At 51.6% G+C, this 12,036-nt stretch overlaps 1 protein-coding gene across 4 annotated transcripts in view; it reads right to left on the bottom strand.

Moving 5' to 3' along the window:
• The window catches only part of ZDHHC18 (zDHHC palmitoyltransferase 18), a 25,229-nt gene extending 13,193 nt beyond the window's left edge, over nucleotides 1-12,036 (bottom strand). For all 4 annotated transcript variants that reach the window (XM_039854613.1, XM_039854614.1, XM_039854615.1 and 1 more), the window contains exons 1-2: nucleotides 11,648-12,036; nucleotides 7,277-7,437 (exon numbers count right to left, since the gene is read on the bottom strand). In XM_039854613.1, coding sequence (XP_039710547.1) covers nucleotides 7,277-7,437; nucleotides 11,648-11,958 — 472 coding nt within the window. In that variant the 5' untranslated portion in view covers nucleotides 11,959-12,036. The remainder of the gene's footprint in view (nucleotides 1-7,276; nucleotides 7,438-11,647) is intronic.

Below are 12,036 nucleotides of genomic sequence, written 5' to 3'. Positions count from 1 at the left end.
GGCCAGGCCTGCATCACCAATCAGCTGAAGACTCTCTGCTTCTAGCCCCTCTGCCTTTCGACCCACTGTATACACTGCCACGTTCCTCTAAATAACCCCTTTTGTGTTACTTCTCAGCTCAAAACCCTTTAGTCTCTTCCCCTAAAAAACAAGATAAAGGACAAATTCCTTGTCCTGATATTAGGGCCCTTCCCAATTGGGCCCAACCTCTGTTCCCAATTTTCTCCCACTCCTCTACCCAATGAGTCCCTGGAGACTATGGCTTCTTGCCCGTGCTCCCACCAAGCCCCAGCCCCTTCCTTCATTTTGCTCGCCAGGATGCACTAGAGCCCTGTCTGGTCTCCAGCAGCTTTTCTGACCACTTCGGCCTAGGAGGCTTGCACACAGCACCTAAATACACTCGTTACTCCATATTGAGGTGTGACAGGACTGCTGTGTGTGTGTGTGTACATCGTCTCTCCACCTAGACCATATATCTTGTGAGAGCAGGGACAGTGGAATAAATAGGTAGTCTTGGGCCTATGAACTGTGAGGCAGCAAGCAAAGAGGAGAGAAAACATGCTCTGGACTCAGGCAGGCCTGGAGTTCAAATCTAGACCCTTCCATTTATAAGCTGGTGCCCTTGGGGAAGTTACTTAACTTCCGTGAGCCTGTTTTAGCATCTATAAAATCAGATAAATAATAACAACTTCTTTAAAGGGTTGTAAGGATCAGAAGTAGTACAAGGAACTGGCACCTGGTGAGTATTTACTAATAGCTGTTTTCACAAAGGACAGTAAGATGTAGACCCTAGAGTCAAACACTGGGTTCGAATTCTGGTTTTGCTACTTACTTGCTCCTTACAAAGAGAGGTAAAAGGAGCTACTTACTTGCTCCTTTCACCTCTCTGAGCCTCGGTTTTCTCATTCATAAAATGGAGCTAAGAGAGTCTCAATCTCAAAGGGTTGTGGGTGGAATGAGATGCTGCAAGGTCAGCTCTGAGCACAGGGCTAGATCCACGAGGGCCTTGATCCTGACAAACAGTTCATGCAGTGGCTGTGTACCGTGCTCAGACATGTGGTTATGAATCTCAGCCCAACCACTTACTAGCTGTGTGACGTGGGTCAAATTGCTTAACTTCTCTGTGCCCTCATCATATGAAAATGGGACATAATCAACATCATCTGTTTTTTAGTATTGTTAGGAGGATTAGGAGAGAATTCATCACGTGGGTTTAGCCAAGTGTCTAGCACCTGCCAAGAGCTTAAGAAATATTAGCCATTATTATCATTGCTGTTTTTATGAAACTATATTCTAAACAACTGATTTACAAAGAAATACAACCCATCTTCAGAACACAACCCATCTTAGACCCTCTTTAGGACTAAGAGAAAAGTTACTGGAGTCCTCCAAAGATTCCCACAGGCCCTCCCCAGGGCAGACGGGAGCCTGAGCCTCCCCCCAAGGCAGGGAGGAAACTCCTACCAGCATGTGCCGACCTCAGGCCCAGGCTTGTTGCTAGCTAGAACTGAGAAAGAGGAAGTGAAGCTCTGCATGTCCAACTTCCTTAGGCTGACAAGAGCCAGAGGCACGGGAGAAGGATCACTTTGGAGCAATGGTGCCACCCAGATGCTAAATGAAAGTCACAAACTACAGGGCCCTAAAAGAGCTGGGTCAAAGGAGGTCACTACAGAGGCTGAACCCCACAGCAGAGGGAAGACAAGCTGCTCTCCCACTGCTTTTTCACAGGCCAAATAGTCCTGGCCAATCGTCACCCTGGACTTGACCTCAGAATCCTCAACCCACTCTTCCCAGCAGTCACTACCAGTGGTAGCTTGTTAGTGCGTGTCCATTGTTAGAGTAAGTCCATTTGCCATTCCTGGCCACTAGGCTCAAAGCCCCTTAAGTTTAAATAGACAAAAACAAGTTTTAAAGTGTACTGATATTCCCTGTCACACTCGTGAAAAAAATGGTCTCGGCTGAGCCAGGGGATATGTGCCCACGTTTCACAGATGGGGAAACCGAGGTGCTAAGGTGGGGCTGAAATTAGAACCCTTGTCTTCCAAGGCATTCATTTGTTCATTCTTTCAAACATTAGCATCTACTGTGCCAAGCTATTGTACAAGGCCCGGGGATGGCAAGTGAGGGGAGAAGTAAGGGGCGAATATGTATCGATGAGCCAAATGTTTGCTTTGGTCACCAGTTCAGAAAATATTTGTTGAAGAAATGAAGAAGGTGATAGAAGAGATACTACCTCTGCCCTAAGGGGATCTAAGATCTACTCCAGGGCTTGTTCTGCTTCAGCCTCTTCCTCAAGAAGTAAAAAGGTGCCCTCCTCCTCAAGAGGCGCTCTTGCTGCCTTCAGGTGGGAAACTAAGCCCCTGGGGAAGTGGTAATGGGGGGAAGGTTCCTTCTAACCAAATGGCTGTGAGAAGCAAATGAGTCTCCACACACCTTCCTCCTGACCAAGAGGCCCGCTGTGGGTGTCTATACCCCGACCACAGCCCAGGGAGAGAAGCAGGCAGGCCCTCTGCAGAAAGAGCCTGAATGGCTGCAGCTGTGACTAAACTCAGTGGCTGGCGTGGAAGCTCCCTGGGGCTGGCCACGAGCTTCTGAGAAGGCTTTCGTGAGGGAAGGCTGGGATCTCGACCCAGCCTGTGGGGCCCTGACTGTTGTCCTCTGTTATCCCCACCTATGGAGGAAACAGCTGTAAGGCTGCAGTCTGCTCAGCTTCCGGGCAGCTCAAGGTCAGCCAGTGCCCAGGCTGTGAGCGCTGGGTCACTGAAATCCCCACCTGACCATTTCTGTTCATTCCAGAGGTTTATGGAGCCCCTACCACATACAGGCTTAGTGGTAGGTAACCTGGGGATACAGGAAGAGCTTGGCCTGAGGGCAGAGTGAACCAAAGTGGATAATTACAGTCAGTGTAAGAGGCACTGTGAGTCAAATGTGGTAACTATGAGGCCAGCGTGATCTCATTTTGAAACCTGGCCTGGCCGCTAGTTAGCCTGTCACTTTGAGGAAGCTGCTCAAGCTCTCTGAGCCTCAGTTTCCTCACTGGATAATAACATCGACCTTGCAAGATGATGAAGCAAATTAGAGATGCTATAATGTAAAAGCCTAACCCATAGCTAATCAGTTAATGGTATTACTGGTGTCTAAACTCAATACCATGAGAATACAAAGGGGAACATGTGGGGTGGGGCAGGAGGCAGCATTCAAGAAAGCAAAAGATGAAGCAGCAATTAAGCTGGATTAGAAAGAACAATTCCTCAGGCTCACTAGGGGAGGAGAGCGAGCAGTGGGCACAGGCACAGACCCGTTAACTGTGCTGGGGGGGCTGAGGTCTGGGGAACTTCAGAGTGGCAGGAGATGGGGGAAGGGTGGGCGGGAGAGTTTTCAGGAAGGTGGGACATGAGTTGTTGCTTTCAAGGGTGGAAGACAGTTTGTTTCCTGGCCATGATACTAAGCAATCTTGAATCATGTGATATGTTATTCCCTTTTCAATTCTCTTTCAAGACTTTGGCTCCATCAAGAGAAAGTCTCAACTTTTAATACCTAATGCCTGTGATCCTCATGGGCCTCAAAGTGACTGCTTTCTGGAGGCAACTGTAACCATCAAGAATTCTGTAGCATTGTTATATTTTTGTTTTTATGATTACCTTCTATTCAGAACAAGTGGCTTTCTGCTTACAGGGGTGATATAGATTTTCCTCATAAAATACATATAAAACTGAGCCATTTAAAGGAAAATAGTAAAGAAATGAAGGTACATGGTGAGATGCAGGAAGGGCAAAAGTCACAAAGGTTGTACCCTAATGACTGATCTTCAAGAAATGCTGTTGAGGGCACCAGGGCGTCACCCAAATTCTGAGCCAGGGAGGGCCAGGCCCAAACCTGGGTTTTGAAGAGACAACTATGTCTGAAGGGTGAGGCCAGGTGTCCGGGCCTGATCAGCAGAGCCCTGAGCCAATCCAGGCAGTCTGTTCCAGGGCTGTGGGCTTCAGGAAGACCTAAGGGGAGGCATCCTGGAGACAGACAGAATGCGGGTTGTCACCTGCTGTGTGGTGGCAGAGGGAGAGGCGGCCTTCGTGTCTGTCCTGTGAGTTGTGACTGTATCTAGAAGAGTGTCTGTCACTCAGATTCAGATATTTCTATCGTCTCTCATCAGACCAGGAGCTTTTGGGAGCCAACATTCCTGCCTCCTACCTCTCTCCCAACTGCCCAGAGTAACTGGGCTATGTGTGGCCCTGCAGAGTGATCCAGCTGCACAGCTTGCCAGCTGACAAGTCAGGATTCCAGACCAGGGTGACCAAGCACCCCGGTTTGCCTGCATCTGAGGGGTTTCCCAAGATGCTAGACTTTCGGTGCTAAAACAGGGACAGTCCTAGGAAAACTGAGAGGTACTGGTCATTCTACCTCAAATGGTGCTTCCAGGGTGAGAGCTCAGGCCAGATCTCATTGGGCTGGAGCTGCTGGCCTATGGGGCCAAAGTGAGAAGCCCACAATTTGCATGGGCCAAGGTACAGCCAAGTAGTTCACGCTTATGTGCACAGCACCAGCATCTCAAAGCCAGCCCCTAACCTTCTTGAAAAGGCTCATAACCTTAGTCCTTTTCAAGAAAATATGTTTCACCCTGATTAGAAGACTCCTGCTTAAGTTTGAGAATTCAAGGCCCTTTCAAAGATGCCTTTGAATTCAAAGATGCCACTGTCCAGGCTTGGCAACTGTTCTCCAAGGAAAATCTCCATCCTAACATTCAGGGCCCCACAGGACTGACTCCACCCCATCCTCCACTGGGAATGTCGCAAGTTCTCTGACGCATCTGTGGTGTTCCAGCCAACACAGCCTGCTCAAGGTCCCACGCCTGTCCCCCCTCCTTCCCACTCTGTCCTCTCCTCCTGTTCCAGCCTGGAGGGCTCCCCTCACATATCTTCCTATGCTTGAACTCCACCCAAACTCTATCGTTTGGCTCAAGGCACCTCTCCAGGAAGCCTTCCCATATCCTCCAGGCAGATGATACTCTTGGTTTCTCTGATCCTCTTCCAAAGCCCAATCTCACCTGTGGTGGCCAGTCAGGCCTTCCTATGCACCCCCTTCCCTCTCAGTTAGGAGCCAGCACATAGAATCAACACGAATGATCTAACACATAATGATCAAACCCCTTAATGCCTAACTGGGAGAAGTTCCAGCTGTCTCTTCACAAGTAACCTGGGGACAGCAAGGAGGAGCTTCATAGAGGATCAACCCTTCAGCCAAAGTCACTGAGCCATCCAGGTGGCAGACAAGGTGAACAAGACACTCACTGCTCAAGAAAGTCTGCCAAGCCTGCCTGACGACTGCGTAATACCACCATGCAGCACAGGGCTCAGATGGCAGGACAAGGCACTCTGGGAATGTGTCATGGAAGGTGTGGCTCAACTGGGATCACGAAGGCTTCCCAGAGCATGGGACACTTGAGCTGAGGCACAAGGATGAAATGGCTGTGGTCACATGGCCGTCTCAGAAAAGCAAGGGGTTTGGGAGTAAAGGCACACACGCCGACTCCGTGCCCCCAACCCCAACCTGTGACCGCCTGCCTCAGTTTCTGAATCGGCACAGTTGGCTGTCATGAGGATTTGTAGGGATAATGGATGGGAAACCCTCAGCACACAGTCAAGCCCTCCCCAAACATGGAGGATTACTGTTGTCAGTATTACCCAGGCAGCTCACAGGAGGCAGAGGATTCCAGGCGGCCAGACCTCTGAGCCCAGGCTGCACGGGACAATAATCCTGCCTCCTGATTAGCCCTGACCAGGAGAGAGGAGATATGTGGCTGCCATAGAGCCTCCCTGCTGCTAGGCAGACCAGCCCAGGTCAGACCGTGGGATTCTGACAGAGCAGAAAACAGGAGGCCAGTGGCCCAAGGGAGAAGGAAGCTGAATGTAAGCAGAGGAAGACAGCAACCAAGGGCGTGGCCAAGGCCAGGCCTAGGCAGAGGATGAAACAAGAAACAGACAAAGAGCAAGAGAACATCCTCTCCCCTCCTGCCCACCTCCCGAGCTGCTGCAGAGAATCAGTGGAATGACTTCCTGTGACAGGGCTCTGACACTTACAAGCCAATAGGGCTCTTCAGGGGCAGCTAGGTATTTAAAAGCTTGTCTGAAAGCCACCCTGTTAGGGGAAGGAGCTAACCATGGACCGGAAACTCCTGAGGTGTGCAAATACCCATGTCACTTCTCAGCAGGAAGGGGCTGGGGTGGAGCAAACTGAGATTAAGGCCCTGCCCCGCCCCATGCCCAGCCGTGCCCAGACAAACACTTTCAGGAATCGAGGGCCACCTCAAGTGCCTGGGAGCACAGGTCCTTTCTGGCCACACTGGCCTTTCTTGCCATTCCTCAAACACACCAGATTGTTCACTACTCCAAGCTTTGGCTTCTATTGCTTCCAGATCACATATTATTGGCTCCATGGTACCATTCATGGCGCATTTCAAGAGTTACCTCCTCCTAGAGGCCTCCCCTGACCACCTACTGTACTTTTCCCCCAGAACCCCACACGGTTCAACTCCTCATTTCTGCAGGTCTTTGCTTCTTTGCTCAGATGTCACCTTAAGAAGCTTTTCTTGATCACCCTATTTAAAAACTATACACCTGCCCACCCAGCTCTCATCGTACCTCCCTGCTTTCCTTCTCTGTCTGACATCCTCGATCTTTCATTGCCTGTTTACTGTCTTACTCCTCCCGCTGGAATGTCAGCTCCAAGAGTGCAGTGATATTGTCAGATTTGTTTACTGCTATATCGCCAGCATCTAGAAAAGTGCTTGGCATGTAGTAGGAACTCAATAAATGTTTGATGAGTGTATGTGAATAAGTGTATATGAATGTTTAAGAGCAGGGGCTCTGATCAGACTGTCTGGGGTCTCATCTCAGCTCTTCCACTTACTATGTTATCTTGGACCATTCGTTTAATCTCTGAGACTCAATTTAATTAATCAGTAAGTAAAAGAATAACAACAGTACCTACCGCATAGGATTATAGGGGGATTAAATAAGATCATGCATATAAAGAGGTGAAAACAGTGCCTGGTGCCCAGAAAGCACTCTGTACTATACTGGCTGCCATCACAGCCTTCACCAGCATTTGTTTATTTGCTCACTTGTTTATCATCTGTCTCCTCTGCTCTAGTGTCAGCTCCAGCCTGCCTTGCTCACTACTGTACCTCCAGTTCCTAGCACAGTGTAAGAAGAGAAAACCAGGTCCCCTCTTAAATCAAGCAATGTGGAGCTGGGAGACACAGCTGGAGTGGGAGGCTCACCAATTTGTTTCTCCAGGGCTGCTGCCTCACAGACAGTGGCCCGGGGCAGGATTCCAGGGTCAGTGAAACTTGTCTGCAGCAGGCAGCTCATGACGAAGAAGAAGAGGATGGCGGCGATGATGGGGATGGCGAGGGTCAGCTGGCGAGCCAGGAAGGGACAGCTAGAAAAAGAGAGAGAGAAAGAGAGATGAGAAGATACCCCAAGGGCTCACTGGGACACAGGGCGACAGCACTGGGCAGGTGTTGTCATCCTAGCAAATATCACCACATGCTTGAAGAGATCCTCTCCCAGAAGCAGCAGCCACTCACCCATTAGTGCCTAGACAAGACATTACTAACTGATCCTTGGAATTTCTCCGAGCCATGGCAGATGTGATCAATAGATCCCAGCACTCTTGACCCCTGCACTTAACTACAACCTCAGAATCCTTCGAAATGCAGAGCTTCAGGCAGCCACTACCAATGAACTGGGATATCTCTTGAGATGAACAATCTGTGACAATGTACACCCGTTCATTCAGTCGGTCACTCACCCCACAAATATTTACTGAGGTCTTCTACATGCCAAGCAATACCCTCAGTAAGAAAGAGGAATACTGACAGTGAATAAGAGTCTCCTGTTCCTTCAGCAAGGTTACGGTCTAGTGGGGAGAACAGACATGTAAACGGAGAACTGCCACACAGGGTCTTGTGTGCTATAACAGGGAAGGGGACGGCAGCAGAGCAGTCAGGAAAGGCTGGCTGAAGGAGATGTCTAAGCTAAAACCTAAATAATGCGTAGGATCAGCCAGGTGAAGGGGGTTGGGAAAGAGTATGGTCCAGCCACTGCCATTATTACCCAAGGGCTGGTGTCCAAAGTCAGTGTGGTCAGGCCCCTGCCCCTAGCTAACTTAGAGAATACCCTACACACAGGTCTACCTTCGAGACCCATCCATATCATCAACCATTGTCCTGTGCTGCCGTCCCTCCCAGAGCCAGACTGGCACCTGATGGGGCGAGGAGCGTTTGGGAGATGGCTGGCCACTGAGAGGCCCAGATCAGCCAAGGTTCCAGGAGCTGACGTAGTAGCAGGAAGCGAACCCATGGGCACCTACGTGCTGTTTCTGGAGCCTCCATCATCAGAGGCTCTGGCTGCCAGAGAAGCCCATCGCTTGAGGAGCAGAGAATGCTAATGCCAAGGCTCCGAGTGGGCAACATTCTGCTCCAAACATCTCAGCGCTCCCCAGTTTGGAACCTCAAATAGAGCCAGGCCCTCCATGTCACTCCCATGACAACTCAACTAGTTCATGTCCATTCAGACTTCTTGGGGGATGGAGAAGACCTGAAGTCTGAGACTTGTAGAGCCCTCGGAAACACCAGGTCCTAGCTCCCTGATTTTACAAAGGGGGACCCAGAGGCCCACAGCCAGATCCAAGGACAGGACAGGGGTCTCTAAGCTCCCAGTAAATGTTCTGCCCATTCAACAAATATTTACTATATTGAGCACCTGCTAAATATTTATTGAGCACCTGCTAAATAAATATTTACTATATTGAGCACCTGCTAAATACCCTGTTCTAGGCACTGAGATAGGACAGTGAAGAGAATAAAGTCCTACTCTATAGAGAAAGACAAGAAACTAACAAAAAGTCTACATATGGTATGCCCAATGACAACAATAAGTCAAGGCAGAGGGGGGATGTGGGGCAGGGACTGGTTTGCTATTATAGGGATGGTCAGGTAAGGACGGAAGCAAGTGAGGGAGTGTGAAGCTACCTAAAAGAAGGGTGTTCTAAAAGAACAAGGCCCTGGGGTAGGAGTGTGTGAGGAGGCCGACATGCCTGGGGGTTAATGCACAGGGGTAGTGGGAGGAGATAGGAACAGGGAGGAAGCCCGTTATCAGGTCTCTGGCCCTAATCAAGACAGCCAAGGAGGACTCGGGTCTGCTTTACAATGAAAGGAGCACTCTGGATGCTGGGAAGCAGGGCAGGAGCCGGGAGCCCTGCTGGGAGGCCTGTGTAATAATCCATTGAACCAAACAATGGAGCAAAACCATTCTCAGCAAGAAGGACCTTGACAGCCACCTTTCACTTTCCCCAGAGCAATGGGTGGACATCACTCTCCATGATTTCACCAATGGCATTCCCATCATGCCAGCTCCCTATTGAGCCCTCACCCTAATCCAAACGGAGGTGAGCTCTCTGCCCAAATCCACCCTTCCCCCACCCCAGCCCAGCCAACCTCACCACCCTAAATGAGGAGGAACAGACATAAAGGCAAGATGATTCACAAGCGCTCCATGAACCCAGAAGTCCTCACTTCTTCTCCTTCTGGGGACAAGTCAGTCACCGATGAAAATACCCAGTCAGCCCAGAGAAGATCCTGCTTCTGAACTGAACAAATCCCACACTGCAGGTCACCAGGCCAACCCACAGCAAGCACCACTTCCTCCTGCCCTTGCTATAGCCCTGGTGGGAGAACTGGGCGGGATACTGGAAAAGGCACTTTCAAAACACCCATGTGGGTCGGCCCAGCAAGGTGGATCTGATACTCAGTCCAGGGGTGATGGTGGGAGGTGTGAGGGGGGGCTTGCTCCCGAGAGCTTCTGCTTGTTAAATTACCCTTGAACTTTGTATCCAACCTGACTCAGAAAGGAAAGGTGAAAGGGAGAAGTTAATTTGTATAAAGTTCTCACCTTGCTTCAAGGGGAAACCCGAGGTTGCAGATACATGATCTGGCAACTGAAAAGGGTACCTGGGGTTAGTGTCTTTGTGGCAGCCTCATCATGGCCACAGGCCCTGGGGAAGGGTGTTTTGGCGAAGACAACAGTAATAGCAGCCAGCATTAAGTGCTTGTTATGGGCTAAAAGCTTATGTGTGTGACTTTATGCCACCCTCGTGACAACCTTAGGGGCTGGGTACTATTATAAATCCCATTTTACAGATTAGAAACCGGGGCTCTGAGAGGTGAAATGACTTCCCTGAAGTCACACAATTAGTGTCGTAGAGCTGGTATTTGAACCAGGTCTCTTGGCTCCAGAAATGGCATTCTTAACCACAGTGTATAGTGAAGTGAGACCACAAAGGATGGAAAGAACTAGGAAGGGGCGGGGGGCACGTGTAGCATGGGGTGAGTGTGCACGTGTTTGCACCTGTGGTTGTGTGTGTGCAAGGAATCACGTAGCAGGTGGCTCATGCTAGAGACCAAGGGTAGGGTGGAAAACTTTCAACACAAATGTGTGACCCTGGTAAAGTGACAGGATCCTCTCTTCATCCATCAAAGGGAAGTACCATGTGGGCCAATCCTGGGTCACTGGGGATATGAAGAGGTCAAATCCATGGGGCAAATGTGACCTGTCACATGAAAGTACTCTGGATTCTCCTGAAAAAATAAAGAAGCGCAGTAGCTGTTCCTGCTGTGGAACAGGCCAGAGGGAAGCCAGAATGTGGAGGAGAAAGAAAGCCAGGTCAGGAGGTGAAGGAGAGGTGCTTGAGAGATGTCTGGGGAGACAGGAGGAGACTGAGGAAAGACAGGAAGCTATTGAGAAACTAAGGAAAGTGCTGGAGAGGGAAAAGGAGGCCTGAGGAACCCAAAGATGTTTAAGAAAAGATTTCCTGAGGACCCAGGGTGAGAATGACTGATGGGGAAGCAAGGAGGGAGGGTCTGAGAGTAGAGACGTGACTTAGGGGACCCTAGAGGGACCTGGGGGGGAAGGGGAAGAGGGCTAGGAAATTTGTGGTGGGGAGTATATAGCCAAAGAACACGGAAGATTCAGAAGTTGTCTGGAAGGAATAGAAAAAAAAGATGCCTCAAAGGGTCAGAAAGAGCCTGGGGTGGGGAGAGCAGGAGCTGTTCCTGGGGATGCGCGAGGCTGAGGGGATCTGTCCAAGGAGCCAGGGAGGACTGGGGAGGGGGCAGATTCTGAGAAGGAAGAGAGGATGGGGGTCAAGGGACTTGGGAGGACAGTGTTCTTGGCAGAGGCTGGCAAAGGCAGGATGTCAGGGAAAGATGAAGGTGCTAGGGCGGAGCCACAGAGGATGGGATGGCTGGGAGGGCGGCGGGGACCGGCAGGGACGGGGTATCTAAACGGGCAAGGAGGACGAGGAGTCTGGGAGGCGCGGCGGAGACCAAGGAGGACGGATAAGAAGTGTGCAAGGAGACGGAGAGGCTCAGGGAGGATGCAGGCCCCGGAGGAGCAGGGAGCGGCGGGTGCCTGGCAGGTGTTGGGAAGGGTGGAGTGTCGGGTGCTCGGAGAGGATGGATGCCCAGCGGGGACCAGAGGTGCTGGAGTTCCCATCGAGAGCTGGGGAAGGTGGGGTGCACGGCAAAGAGAGGGGACCAGAGAGGACGGGTTGCCTGAGGGGGCGGGGTCGGGGGCGCCGCCGAACTCACTCGAAGACGAAGAAGAGGATGGTGGTGGTGAGGATGAGCAGCAGCGTGAGCGCGAAGACGCCGCCGTGGCCGGCCAGCATGAGGCGGCCGCCGCAGTAGAAGCGGTTGCGGCCCGGGAACACCTCCCACTTGCGGCGCGGGCGGCGGTCGATGCTCCCGCTGCCGCTGTCGCTCCAGCGCGGCGCCGCGGCGGACGGCGGGGGCCCGGGGCCCGGGCCAGGGGGCGCGGCAGGGCCGGAGCGGCGCGCCCCGGGGGAGGCGGGCGGCGGGGCGGCCCCGGGGCTGATCTGCTGGTACTCGCAGTCCTTCATGCGGCCGGCCGCGGGCCTCGGCTCCGCGCCCCGCGGGCCGGCCGGGCCGCACCGGGACCGGGCCGAGCAGCGGAGGTA

The sequence above is a fragment of the Pteropus medius genome, unplaced genomic scaffold (assembly GCF_902729225.1).
Source record: "Pteropus medius unplaced genomic scaffold, Ma_sr-lr_union100, whole genome shotgun sequence".
Classification (NCBI taxonomy): domain Eukaryota; kingdom Metazoa; phylum Chordata; class Mammalia; order Chiroptera; family Pteropodidae; genus Pteropus; species Pteropus medius.
This window is presented reverse-complemented; position numbering and strand designations above follow the sequence as displayed.